The sequence below is a fragment of the Saccoglossus kowalevskii genome, chromosome 12 (genome assembly GCF_978046115.1).
Source record: "Saccoglossus kowalevskii chromosome 12, keSacKowa6.1, whole genome shotgun sequence".
Taxonomy (NCBI): Eukaryota; Metazoa; Hemichordata; class Enteropneusta; family Harrimaniidae; genus Saccoglossus; species Saccoglossus kowalevskii.
The window spans coordinates 12,949,437-12,974,120 of record NC_140652.1 but is presented as its reverse complement, the minus strand read 5'-3'; the positions used below and the strand labels follow the sequence as shown (position 1 = coordinate 12,974,120).

At 39.0% G+C, this 24,684-nt stretch overlaps 2 protein-coding genes across 3 annotated transcripts in view; both read left to right on the top strand.

Moving 5' to 3' along the window:
• LOC102801086 (uncharacterized) overlaps nucleotides 1–24,684 on the top strand; it is a 204,346-nt gene that overhangs the window by 130,685 nt on the left and 48,977 nt on the right. The gene's annotated exons all lie outside the window — the stretch shown is intronic.
• Nucleotides 9,762–23,932, top strand: LOC146735532 (uncharacterized). 2 transcript variants are annotated; one of them, XM_085506138.1, is made up of 4 exons: nucleotides 9,762–9,953; nucleotides 15,002–15,161; nucleotides 16,091–16,235; nucleotides 22,011–23,932. In XM_085506138.1, exons 1-4 carry the CDS (start codon nucleotides 9,901–9,903, stop codon nucleotides 22,169–22,171), a joined length of 519 nt encoding a protein of 172 aa, XP_085362264.1. In that variant the 5' UTR covers nucleotides 9,762–9,900; the 3' UTR covers nucleotides 22,172–23,932. The 2 variants fall into 2 exon arrangements, with proteins under 2 accessions (XP_085362264.1, XP_085362263.1); XM_085506137.1 differs by lacking the exon at nucleotides 9,762–9,953 and having other exon boundaries at nucleotides 14,321–15,161.

The window sequence follows — 24,684 nt, the reverse complement described above, 5'->3', positions numbered from 1 at the left end:
GTTGGCCAGCTCAAACTCTTACAAATCTCAGGTAAACAGGACACACCTGCATTTGGATTGCACCTAGAGAAATCACCGGAAAAACACCAAGATTAGAACATCCAAATACACACAGAATAAACTCACAGGTACACTATCGCTAAGTAGTAAACAAAAGACCACATGTTGGTCTCACCTTTGAGCCTAGTGATCACGCCCTCAAACAGGGAGCACCTGAGAAAAAGAATATTTAAAAAATGTCATTGGTTCTTGCTAGGAATTTAAATTGACGGCTACGAGTAGCCATTGGTTGATTAGTGGCATGAGACATACATATGTTGTGGGAATATGAGCCAGTGCGGGGAGGGGGGTGCTCAAGGTGCAGTATAAGCCCGGGTTACAAACACGTACATTGCAAAACACCTTTCTTTACACCAGTTTTACCAACACTTTGTTGGGTCATTGCCAAGGTATGTGATTCAAAATGAGAGCCAGCTGTCAGCAGGATATTGTATACTGGCTAGTCACCTGTATTCTGGTACAATGGAAACAAGAGACTTCAATAGACTTGTTACTTCTCAATTCATAGTCATTTGAGAGCTTTGAACGATACCTGGCATGTTGATGTGGGTCACAGTCCTACAGGGAGTGCCACTTCCCAGAGGGCCACTAGCACCCTTAGCTCTCGATGATGATACAAACAACATTTTTGCGATTTGGGTGTCTGAGGGATGTTTACCCACAGACTGCCGTTGAGGTCCACAGTGAAAATGGGATACCAGGAGGTACCATGTTCAGCCTCTCCTTAGTGTTGCAAAGGCTTGCACTGGAGTACACTAGCACTCCTGTAAACACCATGGTTTGTAATTAATGAAGGGTAATCCACACCTAATATACCTCCGATGATACTAGATATGCACAAGCAACATTTCAACCTCGAACAAGCAGCGTCACTCAATTTACACAGGAGTATGCTGATAGTCGTAATTATGTCAGTGTTAGACCCTGTATTGCATGTTTCATTGCCCTTCAGAGCTAGTTTTACTCTTCTTAATACACTTAGATGTATTTCATTTGTTGTGATTGTTACTAGATAATAAACTATGAATATCTGCCAAATAATTACTTTTTTAATTAATTGTCATTGTTACAGTACTATTAAATAGTTCATTGTGTTATTATGACGACATCATTGTACTTGTTCATTTTTTACCAGAATTGTTCCCACCTAAATTTTAGCCAGTATTTTGCACACAAGATTGTGTTTAGATATACAAGTGTATTGTTTCAAAATATGTATTCCAACTTTTGCCTTTTGAGAAAATGGCATCCAGGCAGTGAGTATGATGTTAGTTTGAAACTGTTCTTGAATTGAATATGTATTTGGTCATATATATTAAAGGTGCTAGGTGGTGATAATTACACTACGTTTTTATTGTACGAGTACAGCAAATTCAAAGCTCCGTAGTTATTAACGGCATTTCTTAAATCACGTATCATATTACAATATTATTGGGTTCATGTCATAGATTATATGCAAAAGGTATTTTGTTGGTGAGAAGAACTTTATCAACCTACAGTAACACTCAAAAATCACCAAGGTTTCAACAAGAAAGATACAAGCGTGAACCTTGCAAAGTGTTGGGCGCTGTAAATCAGTTATCAGTTCTGGTAATAAATATAGCAGTAAGATTTAGTTATACAGTGTCAGTTGTTCTTAAGTACAGCAGCAAATGTAGCAGCTTGGCGACTATACAATAGACATCAAAATATAATTACACTGTCATAAGTACAATAACAAGTCTTGTTTAACAGATTACAAAATATAATTTATAAAACATGCTGCATCTCAATCCCAATATGTACAGAATGTTATGGTTATAATACAAGTAGCACCGCAATACACCTGTTTACACAAGATAACTGGCCAAGACAAGAGTCGTATTTGACAATCTTTACGTGCAACTACATTTACACATTATGTATGCACCATTCTTCACGCTTAGCAACGGAAAGTCTAGTGGCCGGTTTCACTGAACCCTGCCTAGAGTTATTCCCAGCAACACCACGCCGGCCATACCCAGTACTCAGCCACGCTGCCTGTGTCAAATTGGCCCAACACTGTTTTTGGAAGTACTGAACTTACTTCCACTTGAATAGCAGAAACTGGCTCAGAGAACACTAGAGCGCACTACACCAATACATAGATATAGCTACTGTCTAAAAAAGCTATGGTGCTTCTATTCCACTGAGCAGGGCCACCTGACTTCAAGATCCAAATCGAAGTGTGCTGCTAACAGGACTACACTGTAGTGGCTAAAAGAAAGGCTTACCCATTATCATTACAATGTCTAATACAGCTTCACCTCAGCTATGTGGGCACCTTGAATTCCAGTGCTACCCATAATATGAGGGGACCTTATCAGGAGGTGGCACATCACATCAAGTGAACGGTATTGCTGTACAGGCAGTAACATTGGGTTCACATCAGGTGAGAAGTCCAAACAAAGGACGTATGCAGCTCCAGAAGAGCCTCTTCCCATTTACAATGTCAGCTATCGTGTTGGACCACAGACAAGAAAAGTAAAGGAGGTTGATGGCAAAAGAAAGAAAAATATTTTAGCCCGTCTACATTATGCAGCCAACAAACAGGTGGTTAGTAGCTGGACTGGATTTAACATCTCAGTTCATGATGAAGACAACATCATCAACAGTAACATAGGATATTTACCCACCATTAATGTCCTGGCACCAACATGTCTACTGTTAATAAAGTATTAAACCGTGCACTTTCAGTTATGCACACCCTTGATCTTACCAGCATCGTGTGTATGTTTGATCAAGCAATCTATTGTAAGGCTTTGTGATTAAGTCGATGGGTCGTTACTTACAAACCAGTAGTCCTGCGTCTTGGTACATTTGATACTCTGTGTACTTGATATCCGTCAATGGAAAACACTTTCAAAATGGAGGGCTTAAGGACTTGTGTATAGAATTGGGAGTGGTCGCAGAAGGTCTGTAGCAGCAATGCTAGAGGGCAGGAACTATAATAAAGGTATTAGGTTCCAGGAACTTGCATATGAGGCATATGTGCGGATAGTCTTTGAAGGTTTCCTGTCATGGCTGCAAGAATCATATTCTGAAGACATGCAGTAAGTAACATGGTGTCTAGATACATTTGGACACTTTACTGAACACCCATCAAAATAAAGTCATGATGAAGTTATCCAGAGTCGACCCTTCCATCATTTGTTTCATCTGTACGCAGAGTACACGCATCATCTCTATAACAACAATGGCCCCCTTCCAGCACTATGGATTTCATACATAGACATTATTGAACTAATGCTTGAAATGAGTTGTGCCTCAAGAGAAGGAGACTGGATGCTTCACCTTCCATGTGTTCGATAGATGCTTCCCTGGTGCTTTGCATATGATGCAATTAACTATGCTAGATACATGTCAGTTTATTACAGTGACATGACAAGTCTGTCCGATGAACACCCTGAAGTATATGAGTTTATGAAAGCTGGTGGATTTTCAGTACAGATGAGAACAACCCAGAATCCCTGTTGATCATACTTTCGAAGGAACCAATAATAAGAACACCCAAACACCTGGGGGAACAAAAGGATTCAACCTGGAGCTGTACAAAGACATAATATGACAGCCGAGTTCAAGGCTTTGTTTCTTGGTAATTTGCGTGAAATGGTAGGCTGTGCCAAAGGCAATAAAGGTCATGCTGATCTCCAGTCAACTCGTATTGCTAGAGATGAAAAAGATGTTGCCACAATAATAGAACTCATCAAGAACTGGACTAACCCATTTTCTGGGCATATGCAGCTTTCCAGTATCTGTACTGGGGCTATGGCCTCAGCAGACATTGCACATGACCTTAAATGTGCATATCTTGTTGGTGAGGCGGCCTATCATGAGTTCGAGGGGAACCGTCTGGAATCAGAGCCAGCAAAAGTCAAGTTTCATGACACGTTAAAGAAACAAAATCTGAAAACCTTCAGCCATTTGTCGAAGACAAATACAGTAATCAAGAGCAAAAGCGCAGAGACTGTTCTTTTTTCAAATCAAAATCTGTTTGCAAGAATGATTAAAATAATTGAAAGTCGGGATTTACAGATGCAAGATCTTTTGGTTCTCTTCCTATATCACTGGCTTGCAGCAATCGTTTCCCCCGCAAAACAAACAAAGCACAACTTGGCAGAGAATTGGAAAAGTTGGTTCAGCCGAGAGTTGAAGTCCCGAGACCTACTGTATACCTAATTGATGGCATGGCACTGGTCATGAAGCTGAAGTTTGACTATCTTTCATTTGGTGAGATCGCAGACATGATCTTATCTAGAGTTATGCGTGAAGAAGAAAATAGTTCTAACATAGACGTTGTGTTTGATGTGTACAGAAAACAGTCCATTAAGTCAATTGAGAGAGACGTTAGAGGTGAGAGAGATGCCATCACCTTCAAGAACCTTGCAGCTTGCCAGAAGGTGAAGTAGTTCTGATGCTTTTTGCGCAATGGCAAAAACAAGAACAGTCTTGTAAGATTTGTTGTTGAGCACTGGAGGAAAGCATGCAATCGTGAAAATCTACGGTGATAAGGTGACAAAAGAGAGATTCATAGAAATTGAAGAACTAAACTCAGAACAAGAGGAGTCTGACACTCGACTCCTCTTTCATACTGAGCATGCTGCAAAATAGCAACGGTTAAGTGCTATTATTTCCACAGAAGACACTGATGTCAGAATCATTTGCCTTGCATTTTCGTTCTATCTATCAGCGGTATATAGACATACACAAAAATGCAATTGGACTGGACATGTGTGATGCCCTACCGTTATTACATGCCTTTACTGGGTGTGACACAGTCATCGCTTTTTCTGGCATTAGAAATTTGAAGCCTCTAAAGATAATGCAAAACAAGAAAGAGTATTAGAGCTTGTTCCAGAAGCTTGGAAAAGAGTGGACGTTGTCTGTGGAGCTTTTAAGTCAGTTAGAAGCATTTGTTTGTGCTTTGTATGATGCAAAGAAAGGTGTTTCCGATGTCAATCAGTGTCAAGATGGCGTCTTCTGAGCCAAGGAAGGGGAAGCAGAGTCCCATCAGCAGCCAGCATGTAAAGACTGCTTGTCATTGTCAGCGTGCTAATTACCAAGCCTCAGTCTGGAGGAATTAACTACAAAATGCCAAATCCAGATGGTAAACGTTGGGCAGAGCATGACAGAGCTGGTGAAAGAATTGTAATAGACTGGATGACTGGACTTCCAGCACCGAGAGCTGTAATAGAGCTGATGTCATGCATATGTGCAAAGTCCTGTGATAGTGATTCTTGTGACTGTATCCAAAATGGATTGAAGTGCTCTGACCTCTGCCGTCTAACAACCTGCTCTAATCAACCTGATCAGAATTTGGAGGTATATCTGGACGATGATAATGACATTGATTTTGACTAAGATCAAGAACCAAAACTTGTTGTGTTATGAAGTTACTGTACATGAGCAAAAGGAATTGAGCCATGACCTTCAAATTTAATGATTACAAAGCTGCAGTAGAAGAAACAAATGGATTCATTTTACTGAAACGTCGATTCTGTAATTAGATCTAGCTGTCAGTAGAAAAGTTATATTTTGTTTTTCTTTTATTGGCTCATAACAAAAATATGAGTACCTCATTTCCAAGAGCTAAAAGCCCACTGACAAATTCAAATCAATCGACCAATAATAGAGTCAACAGAATTCGTGAAATAAAATAAGCTCACGAGTTTATCAATGAAAACACAATCCTGTGCTTTATTTCGAAATCGAATTAAAGATTGATTGATTGATTGAATGATTTGCTGAATGATTATTTTGAATAGAAAACTACTGTAAATGTACAATAAAAAGTTGTAGATTCTTAACTAATGTCGCAAATTTCCAAAGTATTAGAACTTCCGTTTTGTACAATACATTTAATGCAGAGCTGTTGAACAGCAAATTTCTCTTATTTTCTCGTTGCAATAGTTTATTAGTTATGTGTTAAAAAATTTTAATCAGCAGTTGTTTATTAGAGAAAAAAATCATAAGCAAACTCGAGAAAAGTTTGTTTTCAGTATATAATTTTCAACTGTGGGCAGAAATGACGTCACTATTACTTAATATCTTCAAATCTTGTGTGATGTGTTCGACTTAACATGCAAAGATATCTCTCCTATCATAGATTGAGTCCATGAAAGTATTATTTCTTGCAGTATTTAGACAGTAACTCACATTATACTTTCAACCAGCGAGCAATCTCATTATGAATACTACGCGATAGTTGAGGTCACGTGACAACTTTAAGATACCATGACAACATTGCTATCATATATTTTTGGAATCTACACAAAATACGCTTTAATTTGATATATGATAGCCTTTGCCACCCCGAATGGTAATGAAAAGTCACTCGGCTCATGAACTATTACTATGTAACGATTCACACTCCATTTAGAATTGACAGCACACTAAGACTTGGAAGGTTCTTCGCTCTCGGTTTTCACCCTGGTGCAAGGGGAAAATGCCAGTTCAATGGGAAGCCGACAGAGGCAAGGCTATCCTATTTGAAAGAGAGTCTTAGTAGGAACTATAATAACACACTCATAGAAAACTAGCCCCTGGTCTCCCTGTATAGTGCCCTTCCCAGTCCTTGTTTAGTCTGATCTGTTAAGAGTAACTGTTGTGGTCTTTGCAGTTTTTCGTCCTGAGCCCCTTCTGTAAATCGATGTCCCATAATCTGGGAAAACAATAATAGTGTAGTGAAACGATGTCTCTGAATCGTTATACTTTGGTTGTACGTAGTCCTTCCTTAAGCAGGGTTTTTCCTTCTTGCCCTCTCCCCATGGGGAAAACAAATTAAATGGTCTTGGTCGTCGCGCCACGCATGCGTGAGATGTGGGTCTCGGATAAAGATGGCGACTTTGTTTGTCGTGCAGACCAACGAGTACCAACAGAAAGGTTACAGAGCATACATACGTTAGAGGTAGCTGAGCTATGCTGTAAAAGACCTTGTACAAACCATCATATTACGCAGCATGCATACAAAGTAACTGAACAGTATACAAAATGGTATTTTAACTGCGGTACACGTTTCACACTGCTACATTAATAACTACTTTAAGAAATCAAATGATCCACATTTTGTTGGCAGTATTGTGCTGGGCACTACAGCGTTTCACTTTAAAAATACCTGATACTCAACTGCTGTAAGAATGCAATTATTAATTTACTTTCAAAAAACTGAATTTGAGGTCTACATATTTTAATATTATCGTCCAGGTCATACTTCCCAACGGCATCAATATCAAAATAAGAAAGTGAAATTGGGTTTACAGGTGTAAACTTGTACAGCGAAAAAAAGATAAATTCAAAATATTCAGCAACGCTTGCATTGCCTGTGCGAACTATGTTCATTTACATAAATGTCATCAGACCAACCACGTTGACTTATGCCAGGCGTCGTAGTGACGTCACGATATCACGTGGTTGCACTTATAAATAGAGGGGGAACTTTTAAGGGATGACGAGGGAAGTGAGGTTCCACGGGTTGCGAGTCTCTAGGCGTGGCTGCTAAGCCAACGCCTGGGAACCAATTTCAATTCACTACATGTATTATCATTATCCGATGTCTCTACAAATATTCCTTACATAACCACAACATCTCTACAGTTTTACATTTAAGACTGTAGCAATATGAATAAAAGTTTGGTTAGTTTACGATTAACATAAAGACAAAGCAGTAGGTCACATGACTAAAAGTGGTATAAATTGTATTATTGATCTCAGAGGTTGTTTCGTCGCGTAATTGAGAAACAAGTTGCATCTTTAAGGTCAAGATAGCTCAGCTGTCTACAAACGCGTATACAGAGTCCTAGTCAAGTTGGTTAAACGCAAATAGATTAGTTTAATTACAATACAGATTATAGGACACATCTGTGTGAAATATTAAAACAGTTTGAACTCAACGGGAACGATACCAACATCTAAATACTTGGTATAAAATCGGATTATTACCTAGTGAGTGCGATCACCATTCATTTGGGGAAAATAATTGCCTGAACTATATACATACGTATATTACATGCACAGATTTGAAACACGATTTAACTGATCTGGCAATCACACAGAAAAGGGCTTGCTGACGATGCTTGTTTCATAGAATCAATATGATATGATACAATCTGCCACAAACTCAGAAACCAATTTGCACACAGCTGTTCCATCATGTTTAGAATAGGGATCAGGTTTGTGCAATCTGCATTAGTCAATGGTATATTTTTCGTAGGTACAGTTGCATAATTCTGGTGACGCCATATCAAATCTGTAGCAGAAATGTCAACACAATAATCATTCGCTTCAAGTAGTTGGATTAAACGGTGGTTAGCATAGAACAGTTGAGTGGGTGTCGTATGTCTTTCTGTGCTGACAGTGTGCATGTAATGGGCTTCAGCAAGGTCTGCAAGTAATCATTAATTCTACATACAAAGGTGTGATGCAAACAAAGAATATGATTTTCGTTTGTTGAATCTAACCATCCATTATCTTCAATATCGCAAAAATTTGGTTGAAGGTGTTCACAACGCGAGTGTTTATCACTTTGTTGAGGCGTTCAATTTGTTAATTGTGTACTGAACATCCTACAACATCATTCCCTCCTCCATAATCTGTTCTAGTTCTTATTGGTATCCCATACTTTGAAACACCGTCCTGGAAATTTCTTTTTACAGTCCATAATTTGTTATGGTCACCACACTGCATGTATGTAATTACTTGGGGGCATGTGCATGTGTTGTCAATCTCCATCGACGTAGTTTGTGGTTACCATTTATTTGCCAGAGATAATTTGGACATGGCACGGAGTACACACTTTTCGATGTAAGTGTGTTACATTGCCTTGCTCTGATTCCACTTTCATCAATATGATGCAATGATTCACGGACTCTTCTTCTTCACGAGATAAGTCAAAGGTCATACTATATATTGATCGCACGTTATGTTTTATATTATATGCAAATAACAAAAATGGTTTTAAATAAAAGCGGTCTGTAGTTCACAGTTTCAAATCAACGTTCCAAACAGATACCAAGAATTGCTTTTAGACTAATGTTGTCTAAACTGTTCATTATGCTATTAAAGTGTGGTATTTTTTACTGATTTGCAGGAATCTGAAAAAGCGATTATCTCCTTATTAAGCAATAAGCTGTATTCAAATGGCTCTCCCATATAGTATACATTGGTAAATTAATCGCATTTATTTTATTATCACTTCTACGCCAGTTGACTGCGGGTACAACGTTAACCACTGTGACGTCACAGTCGCTCTCACATAAGCACACATATATATAATAAGTAACATGCTCAAAAGTATAACATTTTAATTCGGCACGAACTGATCAAACGATAACACCACTAATTCTGAACACCCAATATGTGGCGGCGCATTTCATTGACTTACACACAAAAAATAAATATTCAAACCACTGAGCGATTTCAAATCAGTATTTCTTCAAAAATGCCATGTTAGGTTACTCATTGTCCATTTTGGAACAAAATGACAAAAAAAAACCGCAATAAATTGAAACACACATTGAAAGGCATTATGTATATGGGCCCCGTGCGACGTGTTCATCGCGTTTAAAATAAAGTGTTTACACACCATGAGAACGCGTATCACGTGACCACTGTAGGAATGCATGACTAATGTGTACAATCATAGTACATAAGAAACTTAGGCGTCAGCTGTAACAGTAGAAATGTCGTGGAAGCCTAGGAAACATGTCGCTGTATGTATTGCTTTGCATTTACTCATCATTTTAGCAATGTCGTTCTGGTTATTACACCAATGGGTCAAGTTTCGTACAAGTATAGACATGATTACTTTTCAGATGCAAGAAATAAATGTTTCCAATGAGGATGGAGCAGTTAACACGGGAAATGGTTCCCTCACGCTGGTGAGTAGTTCCCCATACGTAACAGTCTACACGACGTTATGGTCATTCTAAGCACGTTTTGAACGTCTGTTATCCGTTAGCTCAAGAGGTAAGTCTATAAAAAAACAGTCAATTTCAAGGCAAGGTGTTAAAAAAGTAATTTCAAAAGAAATCCTGCATAGTTATGTCTTTAACATAATAAATAAATAGATAACAATTCTTTTTCTTCTCTGTTAGTACAATCATATTTGTCCAATCATGTCTTCCATTTCGTCTAGGCAAAGGTAATTTTTTCCTCTGCTCGATGAATCCATTATCATATAGCATAACAAACAAGACGAATTGTCTGGGGTAGTTGTTAAGATCATTGTGAAATTTGGCGACATATCTTTACCCTTGAGAAGAAATAATGATCACGTTAATGGGTGTAGTGCTTAAAAACATAACATTAATTTCCAACACAGATCTCCAGTCGTTAGGTATTATTGCCTGTAAGAGAAAACTGATGTTTAAAAAGCGGTTGTACCTGCAGCTCACTTTTCATTTTCATACTTCGCTGCTGTTCTGACTGTTTATTTCAATTTTCATCTTATCCAGTCCCACCTCCAAAGTATGTATGTAATTCACGGTTCAATTGTCAGATACAGAGTTATTCGGAATTGTTGTAAAGTTTGTAACGGATTTTATACTCATTCAGTTGTCGGTAATAAATTCACGTTTTCATCGGCAAATTTTTATCATTTATCATATTCATCATTAAACCTTTTAAATAATCCGCCATACTGAAAATAATTGTCCATCAAACAATCCCCTGGCACCACAGTAAAATGTGTACGTTAGATCCCGGCGTTCAATGATCTGTAAACAAAACCCTCCCACTGTAATCAAAACATCTTAATCGGTTGTGTTAAAAAATCAGGTTTTACAGTGTACAGCATAACTTTCCCACAATTGTTTGCACATTACCCCGGATTAAAATTCTTGTGCACAAGGCCAAACGTAAGTAAATCAAGATATTGTAAGAGTTGCACATGCATTCATAAACACCAATAGAATATTGGCTCAGCACCAAACACAAATTAGCATAATTAAACAGCAAAGGTATATGAATCACATGTCGCCAATGGATCACGTAAACATCAATTACTGCAAATATCTACTCAAAGTAGAAGCAAAGCGACCAATGTGGCATGTCTTTTAGAATTAGGAAAGGGTCCATTAATTACAGCAGATATAATGCAGATGATCAAATAATGGTCTAACATAAACAAAATGCCCGAAATAAATTGCGCACTTATACAGAAATAAAAACGTTGGCTTTGAAAACTACTTACACGTAGTAAAAAAGACTCGTCACTGGTCATCAATGACAAAATTAAGCGCAGGAGAAAGAGCAAAACTTTATCAGCAGTTATCACCTACACGTTTAGACGAAATTAAAGAAAAACTAAAATATTTTTCAAATAGTAAAGATAAGAAAACAATAATACAAATAATAAAATAGAGAACTTTTTCAAAACCAGAGTAGAAAAATTGAAAACAATAGGTACATGCACTAATAAACTAAATATTATACCAAAACACATGTAATGAATAATTCCCTTCTTATTGTTCCATTTTATTTGTACTTTATTTAGTTTGTCAGTTGTTCGCTCTCATTTTATTTGTTTGACCATTTCTTCGAATCTGTTGTATTTTAATCACAATTCTAACCGTCGACTAAATGAACGTGTCACTCAAATCCTGGAGCATATACATCTTGTCTACCGATTTGTTAACATTTTGGTATCGATTTTATTCTCTTTATTTGCTACTAGGGTATCCATATCACGGCGGTAGTCATCCTGCGCTTTATAGTGAATTGCGTTAATACGGAAATGATATCTACTACGCCTACCTTATCGTCATCTGGTATTTGTATTACTGCTTAGGCATAGGTATCAATGTTAGAATATGTATGATGTTAGAATATCAAATATGTATTATTAGTTCGATGCCGAATCGCAATTAAAATATAACGTCTAGTACGGAAGTTAGGGACATCATCCTTCAGTCATCATCGCCAGTAAACTATTTTGAATTCGATATGAAAAACAAAATGACGTCCACGGAGACGCGAAATGTCTAATGTATGTACCAAACGAAATCCACCCATAAACGACCGAGATTCGGTTCCGGAATGCCAGAAATGCTTAATTTTTTGATGATTTGTTAGCCCAAAACATGGGCACCATATGTACATTTTGAATTGGTTTGTCAAATCATTATATCACTATATCTGGGAGATGATGTATAATGAATATTTAAAATTTGAACATAATCAGTCACAGCAAGTCAGAGATATGGCACAAGAACCACATTCATTAAAACAAAATGACCACCAGTCGACCATTTTGAATCTTAATAGAAAAGCAAAATGATGTGCAGAAAGGTCCAATAATGTCCAATGTATGTATCAAGGTTGAACAAAATCCATCTATAAACAGCCGAGAAATGCTTGATTTTGATGATTTTTCATTACAAAATGGCTGCCATTCGGCCATCTTGAATCAGATCGTGACACAAATTGATGTGCGTATGTATAGTATGTTGTATGTGTGAAATTTGAATGTAATCGGTCTAGGCACACACGGACGGACGGAGGTCAATCCTTAAGTCCTCGTTTACGGACTGCGTCCGAACGGGGACTAAAAACGGAGGACACTGAAGTTTGTAAGATGGCAACTTGAAAAAATGAGATATATTATTTGAAATTATTGCTGTTAAAAAATACCTCCAGAAATACCCGGATGTATGATGTTAAGGAGTCGTACATACTACCCAATCACATGTGTGACATATAAGCAATATATTTATATTTCTCCACTCTAGACTTCATTCACTAACTTCGGCAACTCGTCATTCAGTTATGGGCAGCAAATTTCGGTGAAAGAACCTCGTTCGCGAGACATTGGAATAAATTCGACAGCCGTGTCTTACCAACCTCGTCCAAGGAAGCGATATTTGTTACCAGTGATTCACACAGGTGGTCAAAACGTCCAATTCACCTCGTTCAAGAGAGCAACTGCATTTGCGTACCTCCAAAACAGAACAATTGTTCTCGCTCCGTTCTTCCTTCACGGCGGCGACCAACGAGGCTGGAGTATGAATCACTGGCGTAACTTTAGTTTAGCCTTCGATGTGGAGATTCTAAAACAAGTTGTCTCAGTAGCCTCGTTGAGTGAATTCAAATCGGTCTGCGACGGCCGAATGAAAGCCATTCATCCAAGTAACTATGATGATACTTGTAGAGCAAATGACACTCTTCAACGAATTCTGAAGATCAAACGAGCGCCGAAGAAATACACGTTCAAAACACCCCAATACGCATACGATAGTCATATTCTTAAAAACGAACCATGCCTGGCGATACTTCTACCACATTTTCTCGATCCACCGAAGAAAAAAGTCGAAGATTTGATTGACAGCCATTTCATCAGGTCGCCAACCATCAAAGAGGCAGTGGATTTCGCGCTGGACAATATTTGTCGAGGTGGCCGCCTGATGGCGCTGCACTGGAGAAACCGTACTGGAGAGGCGTAAGTAACTTGAAGAAAGCTGCCATTGAGCCGCGAACGTCGAATTTTATGTATTTCGAGATTTAGTCGAATGTTTGTAATTCAAACCATATTTAAATCCCCTAGTCATCAACACACATGAGCATAATTCTCTTAGATAACATAGTAACCCCAACCCACCCACAAAATCAACTTGTTTATCATAGCGGTTTGGAAAACAACATATTGCAAGATAAATGTAGCTCATTGGTATGTACAATAGGTAATTTTCATATAAGCATCGGCTACCTTCGTTTGCTCAGGTGATCGAGTTGCCGTCGTTTAAAGGGTGGTGGTCGTCGTGCCGCGTTGTGTTCGATGTAGGACTCATAGCGTGTAAAACACATTGTTTACGTGAAATTCGAACACGCACTGCGCGACGACCACCGCCCTTTAATGTCATTTCAAATAGAATTGCATGTACTTTATTCTACATGTCATCCCACGAAACGTCTTTACATCGAATCTCCAGTACGACATTTCCAGAATGACCTTTCGCCTTGTTCGCATTTGTTTCTACCATAAGTGATTTTCACTTATTTGATGCAATAGAAAAGAATGAACTATTTTGCACTTTTCTAATCAGAAATACTCGGTGACTTTGTGTGACTTTAGTCATTCAATATTTTGTCCATATTTCACAATTGGAGTATGGCAAATGCATTTTAAAGGTGCAATATAAAATAAAAGAGTACATATATTTGTGAGTAAATTAAAATTTTATTTCCTGATTACTTTTTCTCAAACTGAACTATACAGAAAGTATTCCAAGTGTATTCTTTTTTTAGTTGGGTTGATTTGATTTTCTTTTAAGAGTGATTTTATTCGATGTTAAGCATATTTTTCATTTTATCATTTAGGTTTTATACAGATTTGATTTAATTCATTTTGACACAAAGGGTTTCAGCTTGATTTTCGAGGGGCGACGCCCACCCCCTCTGTCCCCCTGTGCCGCCGCCACTGTTTATGCCAACTGTTTCCATTCACCTCTCTCGGAACGATTCACAAACACTTTCCCGGATGTAGCAAGACTGAGATGCAAGCAAGATTCCTGGTTTTGCCATGGTTGATATTCGGGAAAAGGAAATCCCGTTTTTGTTACATCGATTGGTACATCCACCAACACAATATCATGTGTGCATGATTACGTTATACGTATATCTGTTATGCGCGCGCATGCGAAACGTCATATCTCCGACTTCCGGTCATGTCATGTGATCCAATTGTATCACCAGTGGGTGGCGTTTCTCATTACTTTATTGAGATCGTGATGCAATCGTGAGTAGCAATCTTGAACATCGTGCCCCAAATTTTGCTGTTTTTGAATTTCAATGACCAGTGCATGCATGGGAGGAAGGGGTAATTGAGAAGTTCTCATTGATAGGGAATTTGCATCTCCGTATGTGAACTTATGAATTACCCGGATGAGTCATGCGTCCTGTCTGTGTTCATTGTTGTCTTCTCTTTCTGCAGGTGCGTGCATTTCTGGAGGCGAGAAGAAATACAAAAGAAGTGTGCCGAGATCATACCGGAGGCTGCTAAAATTGCCAAATTTATATCGAAGCCCCTGAAAGAGTTTATGAAGCGAGAACATTTCACATGCATATATGTAGCTCACCCACGTTTTGCCAAGGTGAGACTTGCTATTCAAATGTTTCCTTCAGTTCAGGTGTTACGACCGTCCTCTATCAATTTTGTTTTGTACATGTAAAAATGTATGTACTACCACAATTAAAAAAGATATAAATTAAACATTATTTAAATAATAAACAATAAAGGTCGATTGGAACAATAAAACTTTCTCTGAAACAGGAAACAAAACATTTCTCCGTTCTACCATATGCGGCACATTTTACAGGTGCGCACAATTACAATATATATCCGATACCACTATATCGAGTACATCACAATGAAATATCGATGAGTACACCTTTCCTTGAATCCGCGCGTCCTCTAACGACAAAGCGGAAGCATTTCTACGTGACTGAGAAATGGCGTAACTGGATTAATGTCATTGGCATCGATATTGTTGTATATTAGCATTTGTCGTTTTAAGCAAACCGCGCACAAATACAATATTTCAATGGCATTAGCTACGATAATAAGCTTTATTTTTTTTCTTTTACGTCACAGAAACTATCCATCTGTAGAGAGCGTGACCTAATGAAATGGTGCATTTAATGTTTTTTTTTTCTATCCTCTGATGCAGAGCTACGTCACAGACGCGCACCACTGTACCATGCATTTCTATGGGCTCTGTGCGCGCTGCTGTGGAACGCCGGTCGAGCCGGTGAAAATTCGAGAAATCAACACAAACTCAACTTTGAAGTAATCCTGAACAACCGAATTTATATATGTTACATAAGTAGGGCTAATCTTGTTACACTGTTCAGGGGAGTCTTAACAACCATCCCAAAGTACCGTTTTATGCGAGTTCTTGGCCTTTGTTTTCACCGCGATGGTTGCCAGGAGGTGAAAATGCCCGGACGTCCGTCCCCGAGGATACTGACGCAAAGAACACAATCCAATACCACGATTAACATTAACATGTATTCATTCCAGGACGTCATGATGTACTTGAAAGAAACGATACCGGAAGATTGTTTGATTGACAATGATATCACAACAACGTGGAATACGTCTGTATTTAGGCAACTGAAAGCTGATCCTTTTCAGATGTCACTGTTTGAACAAGAGATATGTTTCAGTAAGTGTACAGCACCCTCTAACGAGATACATTGAAAGATACGCCATCTTGTTTTATACTTGGGGTTAAATTCCCCGTGCAATGTACAACGAATGATGATAATACTTTGTTTATAGCAAATGAGAATGACACATGTCAAACTGGTATACATATAAAGAAAACAGTATCAATTATTTGTCTAGGTCGTCCAGGCGGGATACTAATTTGGAACAAATAGTAGAACTAGGACAATTGAATAATAGCACATGTTTGTGAGGCTATTATCACGATTTGTTGCCTGTGCAAGGGATCGGGAGGGGTGGTGGTCATGGCCATATATTATTGTTGATGCCAGAGCCGAAACAACTGTATTAACAATAAAAGTGATAAAACGTTGCTTTCTTATATGTTACTGTTCTGGGGTCAAACTGCGTCTATTATACCCATACTAGTGTCAACCATGCTCAAATAATCATCCCTCCAGTGCATCGGTTTAGGTCGGATTTATTTAAAACACGGTGAATTCTATAACATAAAAGCAATACAGACACTGTGAAAGTAACTGTGAAACTATTTGTAACCATGTAACATGCATGTCTCAAATAAACGTTCGGAAGATTGTAGACTTGCGTCATTGGACTTTCCTCACTAGGTTATCGTCACTGGGGTCGTTTCGGCAGTGCTCTTTGTCACATGAGGGTCGTGAGAGTGTTGTGTGTGAACTGTGGTCTTCCAAGCTGTACGTACATGGATTCTAGAATACGTCTCACTGTGCCAATCTGCCGCTCCCAGATGCCTCCAAAATGTGAAGCATGAGGTGGGTTCAGAATCCATTCACATTTGTGGTATGTAAGGAACTTCTGTATCTGCTTCTGGTTAACTTCCTTGATGGCGGCATTGAGCTCATTCTTTGCACCTATAAAATTCGTGCCTTGATCACACCGCAGTCTCTTAACAGTACCGCAGACGGCTATGAAACACCGAAGAGCATTTATGAATGCAGAAGTGTCCATTGAATCAATTATTTCTATGTGTATTGCTGTCGTGTATAAGCAGATAAAGATAACTGCCCATCGCTTAACTCCTGATGCTCCGCCTCTGGTCCTCCTAGATACTAAGTTCCACGGACCAAAGACGTCCATACCGACGTTAGTGAAAGGTGGAGTGTTTGCCATTCTGTCTGTGGGTAGGTCTGCCATTACTTGAGTCAAAAGTTTTGCTCGTAGTCTTCTACATGTTGTGCATTTGTGTAATATACTGCGTACTGGATTGTGCAAACCAAGTATCCAGTAGCTTTTGACTCTTACTGCAGCCAGTGTGAGATGTCAACCTTGGTGTTGGGTTTTATGGTGCACATATTCTACGATGAGTTGTGAGATGTGATTGTTCTTCGGCAGTACTATTGGATGGCAACTGGATAGTTCGAGATCTGCTCTGCGTATCTTCCACCGACACGGAGTAGATGATCTTCATCCATAAATGTGTTCAGTCAATAGAGAGAGCTATCTTTTCTCAACTCATTACCACCAGTGTCTGTTGGCGATAATTTTTTGAGTTCCTTGGGGAAAGTGTTATGTTGTACTGTGCGAAGTATATGATTCTCTGCACGTTTCTTGGGTGTAAGTCCTTTATCGATAACTTCTTTACAATTAGCCTTGTAAGACTGTATCTTCAGTATGAAGTTTGCTACTGCTCGTCTGAGGGAGGTGCATGATACATAGAAGACTGAACATACAAATTCTCGAACATCTTCTCCATATGTTGTATAATTCTCCTCTGCTATCATTCTTAGAAAATATGTTGCAATGGCTGGTGACGAAACGTTCCCAAACAGATGAACGTTCATCCGGTACTGAATTACAGGTTTCTCTGGATTGTTTTCTTGGAACCAAAAAAAAGCGTAGATAGTTGCTATGTTCCTCATTCACGTGGAAACTATGAAACATCTGTTTTATGTCACCCATAACTGCTATAGGGTGACATCTAAACCTCAGCAAGACACCAATGAGAGTGTTCATCTGGTCTGGCCCTTGAAGCAATGCATAAATCAGGGAAGTTCCATTACACCTTGCACTGGAGTCAAACACTACTCTGATCTGTGCTTTCCTTGGGTGGTATACCCCAAAGTGAGGTAAATACCAAGCGTTGTCAGAGGCTAATTCTGAATCAGGAACAGGACTGGCGTGTTGACGTTCTATTACCTTCTCCATGAATTGTAGGTATTCTTCCATCATCTCTGGTTTTCGTTCTAGCTGCTTCATAAGATTTTTGAAGCGGCTCATTGTTGTCTGGTAGTTGTTTGGTAGTCTCCTTGGGCCGTATCTATATGGTAGGGGTAGTTCTAAATTGCCTTTTCTGTTGATGTGGGTACCATTTTTCATGATGTCCAAGAAGCGCTTGTCTTCTATAGAGTGTGCTTTGCTTCTCATCATCTGGTGTTTCTTGAAATACATCTTGTCCACTGGCTGCGCCAGGTGCTATATGTTCACTGATGCGAATGTGATTGTCACATTCAAGTGGGTTCTGTATAGCTGTCCAGTCTACTGGGTTATGTTTCAGACTTATTTTTGTGCGACGTACAAATGCTATAACTGTACCTGTTACTGTTCCAAAGCACAGGTCGCCAGATACTGTCCCTAGGTCGGTTGAGCCCAAGGTGCACTGACTGGTCCATTCCTGGATTCTCTAATTTTCAGGGGCTCTGGACAGTTTCTCCCTATCAGGAGATGTATCCCAATGTCATCCTGTATCTCTGGGATTTTGTCTGCTATTGGTCTGAGATAAGTAAATGATCTGAATATTTCAGGTGTTGGTATTTCGTTCTTGTCGCAGGGTATACTGTTGTTCTCTAGTACAACTGGGAGGGTGAATTTCTTCTTACCATCAGTAGCCTCGATGATAATGTGATTTCCTCGCCTACCTCTTATATTTTCCCCTTGGCTGCTGCATGTGGTGAGTTCACATTCTAGTTCTGAACCTGGTATTTTTAACGCATCGAACAGGTATGTGTCTCCCATGCAGGCATTGGATTGGTCATCCAAGACGACATACGTTTCTATGATGTTTACTGGATTGTGTTGCATGTAGACTTTTGCAGGAACTATCTTACCACATGAGCGTACACCTGGACACTTGTTGAGCATAGTACACTTCGATGTGGCCTCCTGACTTGTTTCATTCTTTGGTGTTTCTGTTTTCTGTTCTTTTGGTCTGATTGTCACACCAGGTGTGGTGTGTAGACATGAGGAATGTTTGGTACTGTTGCAGACTGAGCACTTCAACTCTGTGTCGCAGTCTCTGGCCAGGTATTTGCGTGTGCATTTGAAGCACAGTCCCTTATTCTTACAAAGTTCTATTCTGTCTGCTATTGGTAGCTTTGTAATTGCCTTGCATTCTGTCAGGCCATGCTTAGATGTCTCATGGTAATCACACTGCTTCTCGGTGTCTAGCGTTTTCGTAGCATGGACTCTAGCACTGCTTTTGGCTTGTTGGTTTGATCTAGCCTTATCAGATGTAGCGATTGAGTTAGCAAACTTTGGTATATCTGGGTCTTTCTGTGTCCTAGCTGTATTTCTAGGAAATTCTGCAAAGAAACAGAATGGTGGGAATTTCCCATTGCTTTGCTTGTAACAGGATACCTTCTCTCTCCATTTGTTCAGGATGAATGCTGGTATTTTTTCAACTGTGGGATTCAGAACACGTGGTGTGTTCAATGTGCTGAGATCAGCAAGTTCTTCCATGTGTGCCAGTGTGTCGGTACACAGATCAGCCAACTCTAGGAGCTTCTGGTTGTCATCTGGACGGAATCGGGCAAATGAAGTCAGCTTCTTTATGATAACAGCTGTGATCACTGCTGGGTTTCCAAACCTGTTTTATAATTCTTTCCATGCCTCCCGGTAGGCAGTTTCGACATTCTTTACGTACCGCAGTCTAAATCTGTCCACTAAGATCTTATGTTCTTCTTTGGTGTATTTACTAAGAAAGGACAATTTCTCAGTTGTTGGGACACACGCCGTCTGGACCATAGATTCAAAGGTTCTGCGCCATGGCAGAAACATGATCGAATCACCGCCATACACCTCAGGTTCTTGCACTGGTAGGTGTTGATGAGCCAATAATTTGATGTACTCACTGGGGAGGTGTGGGGACTCTGAATTTTCACCTGCTGGTCTGAATTGTTGTTGTGATGTGTTATTCTGTATCATACTTGCATCCCCTGGCTGTTTTGTAGTTTGGAGTGGGGAAATTGTATCATACCCAGTAAGTGTAGTTGGTGATGGAGGCCTTGGTTGTTATGGTGAAGCTTGTGATTTGAGGTTATGTTTGTTATGCGTACGAAAACGCAAGGCATGATCATTTGACGTTTCCTGAGGTAATGTGAACATTTGTTGTGTTGCACCTTCTTTCACTACTTTCTGAAATGCTTCTGCGCTTGCCTGTGTGACTGCTGCTTTTTTCTTTGCTTCTAGTATTTTCAAATTGGCTTTGAAACTGGCTTCCGTCGCTGCTTGCTCCGCTTGCTGTTTGGCTATGGTTATCTCGTACTCAGCTTCTTCTGCTGCCACTGCATCGGCAATTGCTTGTGCATGGGCGGTACTTAACCTAGATGATGCCCTTGACATGACTGAACCCGATACTGAGAGTGCGTGTTGGGGTTCAGGTTTAATTCTTGGAGATCTCAGCCTTGTCAGTAAGTCTGTTATTTCCATTTCAACAAGTTGTTTATTTCTACGGAAACGTGACCATGTATAAGCTGCGTCGTTGCATGTTTCCTCTGAATGGTCTTGCTCATAAAGATTCATCACATCTACGAATGTACATTCATACTGGTGGGCAAGGGTACCTAGTTCATTTATAATTAATGTGGGCTCTCTTCGTGTGATTGGAATACTCAACATGAGCTTATTTATTTGTTTCAAGATTGCTAACGTGTTTTTTTCTGCATCACTGATGGAATTTGCCAGTGCTTTAGGTGTTAGCTTTCTTTGGCATTGAGGGCGCATCTCCGTGTTCACTGACAGATTCATCTTTCTGCTCATTTTTGTTGTGTTGTTCATCACACTGTTCAGAATATACTGGAGTTTCATTGTCATCGTATTCTGTCATATCTATTCCATCGAGTTGGATTTTACTATTTTCTGCCATTTCTATTCATAGGATTTCAATCACAATGTTATATGGGTTATTAACGGTACACACAAGTGACATCTGAATTTACCACCAACCTTCCTGATAATGTATGGTATTACATACAGATGGTTTCTGTTCACACTGATATACTTATACAGTATAAATGTTCAGCCTAGTGTGTCATGTAGAGGTCACATTAAACATCAGTATCCATTGTGTTTACTCCCACTGTATACTGAAGACGTCGATAGATTTACTGCAGTATGGATTGCGATAATTCACTGTTCTGGGGTCAAACTGCTTCTATTATACCCATACTCGTGTCAACCATGCTCAAATAATCATCCCTCCAGTGCGTCGGTGTAGGTCGGATTTATTTAAAACACGATGAATTCTATAACAAAATTTTACAGAAGAGAGCCACTGGCCGAAACGTCCACCCTTGTTGAAACTCTTGGCCGAAACATCCGGGCCGAAACCTCCGCGGCCGGCATGTCCGGCATTCGTATATGACTTAACTATGACACGTTATGCATGACCTTCCTGCACGTCGCTAAGACGTTAACATGGCCGCCACTCTCTAGTCGACTTAATTATCGACACTCTGCGTGTAGAGCGTATACATATTCACACTTACGTAAATAAATATGTTGCTTTTCCTTACAGGGGCCGATTTATTTCTTCGACCAGCCGTCTCAAATTGGTCAGATTTTATTGAAAAGCAAAGACGTTTGATTGGGAAAAAGACAACAAGAGTTCGTGCAATAGCAGGTTTGGATTACCATACTGGAAGAACTGTATCTGAGCGATATGAGAAGTTTTTGTAATACTGACGTCATCTTAAATCATTGATGTCGAACGTGTCTGTTTTTACGCCAGAACTTTCGTTCGGCGGAGCGACTATGCTATGCGGAAGAATGACAATTACAAAAAAAATTTTGGAGTTAGTCAAACTCTTGGAATATGTTAATTACACTCCGTCTCTGTCATACATGGAATAAATTTGCATAAATCTGCATAATAAACAGGGCGTGGTGTGGTTTCCGGATATTGTCGGTAGTGTCTAGGAAATGGTGTCCGTTATATACGTACAGTAGTGAAATATTGCAAGCATATCTAAGAGTTATAAAGAGTTATAAATCACCACTATCGGATTTAATGACGTCATAGCTTTACATTATGATAATATAAACCTCTATTTAGAGATTTATAACAATACGTCATAATACAACGTCATATCGGATACAGAGAAAGATCTGGACGTTATGGTACATTATCTTACCATAGACCCTTCTCCTCGTCCAATATAGCCCTTCTCCTCGTCCAATATATAGCTGTGTGGGATTCATTGTAGTTGTTTAAATTTAACATAAATCACATGTATATCTATCTCAGACAATACAACACACCACAGTACTAGTATATCATTCTCACATAATATAACATAGGTTATATCATTTGAGATGATTTATTGTGAGCTATCTCATAGTATATCATTCACAAATGATAAAACATATATCACATTTTACCATTATGATATAACACATCTCACAGTACATAAACTCAAATGATATAACATATATCACATCATATCAACTCAAATGATATAACATATTTCAAAGTAACAGTATATATGATATATCTCGCAGGATATTATTCTCAAATAACATTTCACAGCACTAACATGTCGTTCTCACGTGATATGCCAATGATTACAATATATAATTCTCACATGATATAAAATATTGGTATAGCAGTCTCATATGATATAAATATATCACATTATATCATTTTCATATGATATTAGAAGTAATTATATAATGCATCTGTACTGTAATCCTGATGCATTGACTGATTCGTATCAATGTTTGAATCCTTCCAGGGTGTCAGCATCCTTTCTTTCATGTTTATGTCATATTACCCCAAACCCTGCAAATGGAAGTGTGAATGGAATCATGGGAAGAAACGGTGTGCATTGTGATAACTGTCATAAAGGTGATTGACAGGTCATACTTGTTTTCAACTCTGGAAAGACAGTAGAATCTACTAGGTGTGCTTGTGATTTACAACTTTGGAAGGAGAGTTGAAATCTACCAGGTGTGCTGTTATTTGAATAACAAAGGATGTTTATGATCTACTGAGTTGCCTACGTGACACAGCTGCTATAAAATCACATTCTGATGGTGGTGTCACTGAATCATGTCTATAAGACAGACTAAGGACAGTTTGGGGTCCATCATTTCAACTTGGTATCTGGTGTGTCCTGCTACTATATTGTGTGACAAGTGATACAGGCTACAACCATCATTCTGTGAGACTTGTATGAACTGCTCTGCGATCTCCTGCTTTCAGCGGTGCCCTCCAGAATAACAGCGTTCCTCTGCAAGCAAGACTCCTGTATTTCTTCGTTGTTGTGTTGCAGAAGCCATTGACTGTCGTCAATTATTACATCCTGGCACTGTGAGTTATCACCAATGCACACTTCCCTAAGCAATCCCCTATTTTAGTGACTTTATTCATTGTATTTTTCTGTGCTTTATTTCTTGTAATTATTTTGAGAGGTATTAAAGCCAGGAGCTTTAACTCGATATTTTGGTGTATGTTTATTTAATTTCCAGTACTATTGTCTTGTCTAACCCATTCTAGCAGTGAAAGAACCAACTGTCCAGTGTGAGTTCTGTGGATGGCCCCCTCAATTGCGATAAGCAGGCCTTACACTGGGTATCAGGATTTGTTTTTATAGAAACAAGGATTTACCATTCGCGTCACTTCGGTGCTCAAAATGATTGAAAAAAATGATATTTACAATAATAAACAATTTAACAAAGTGTAAGAAATCTGGCTCCCCTGTGCTAACGACGATCATCCGCAAAAGTCCCCCTGTGTTTACATTGATCAGCTGATTAGAACAAGATGTAAAACGTGATCAATAAAATATTAGGTACAGTCACTAAGAATAATTATATTTAGAAACGTCATAGTTTGAGTAGTGAATATAAAATAATTCGTGTGTTACGCGTCAAAATAAATATAACATGTTTTGTAGTGTAAGTTTTATTTCAGATGTGTATGTTTGCAGGAGCTCCTATCTGTTATATGCATAGTGCCATCAGAGAAAGAAGATGTCGGGAACCGTGTGCAAATGTAAGCTCCACCCATCAACACCTCCTACTTATTATGTTAATTATATGTCACTCATTTAAGTTTACTCATTAATATTCATAGTGTTATTGTTATATAAGCATTGTACATTGTACTTGATTTTGAGTGCTTTGTTAGAATAAAGCGTTGTAATAACCAACTCCACTTCACGCCTTTGTTGGCCATTCCTTTCTCTCCT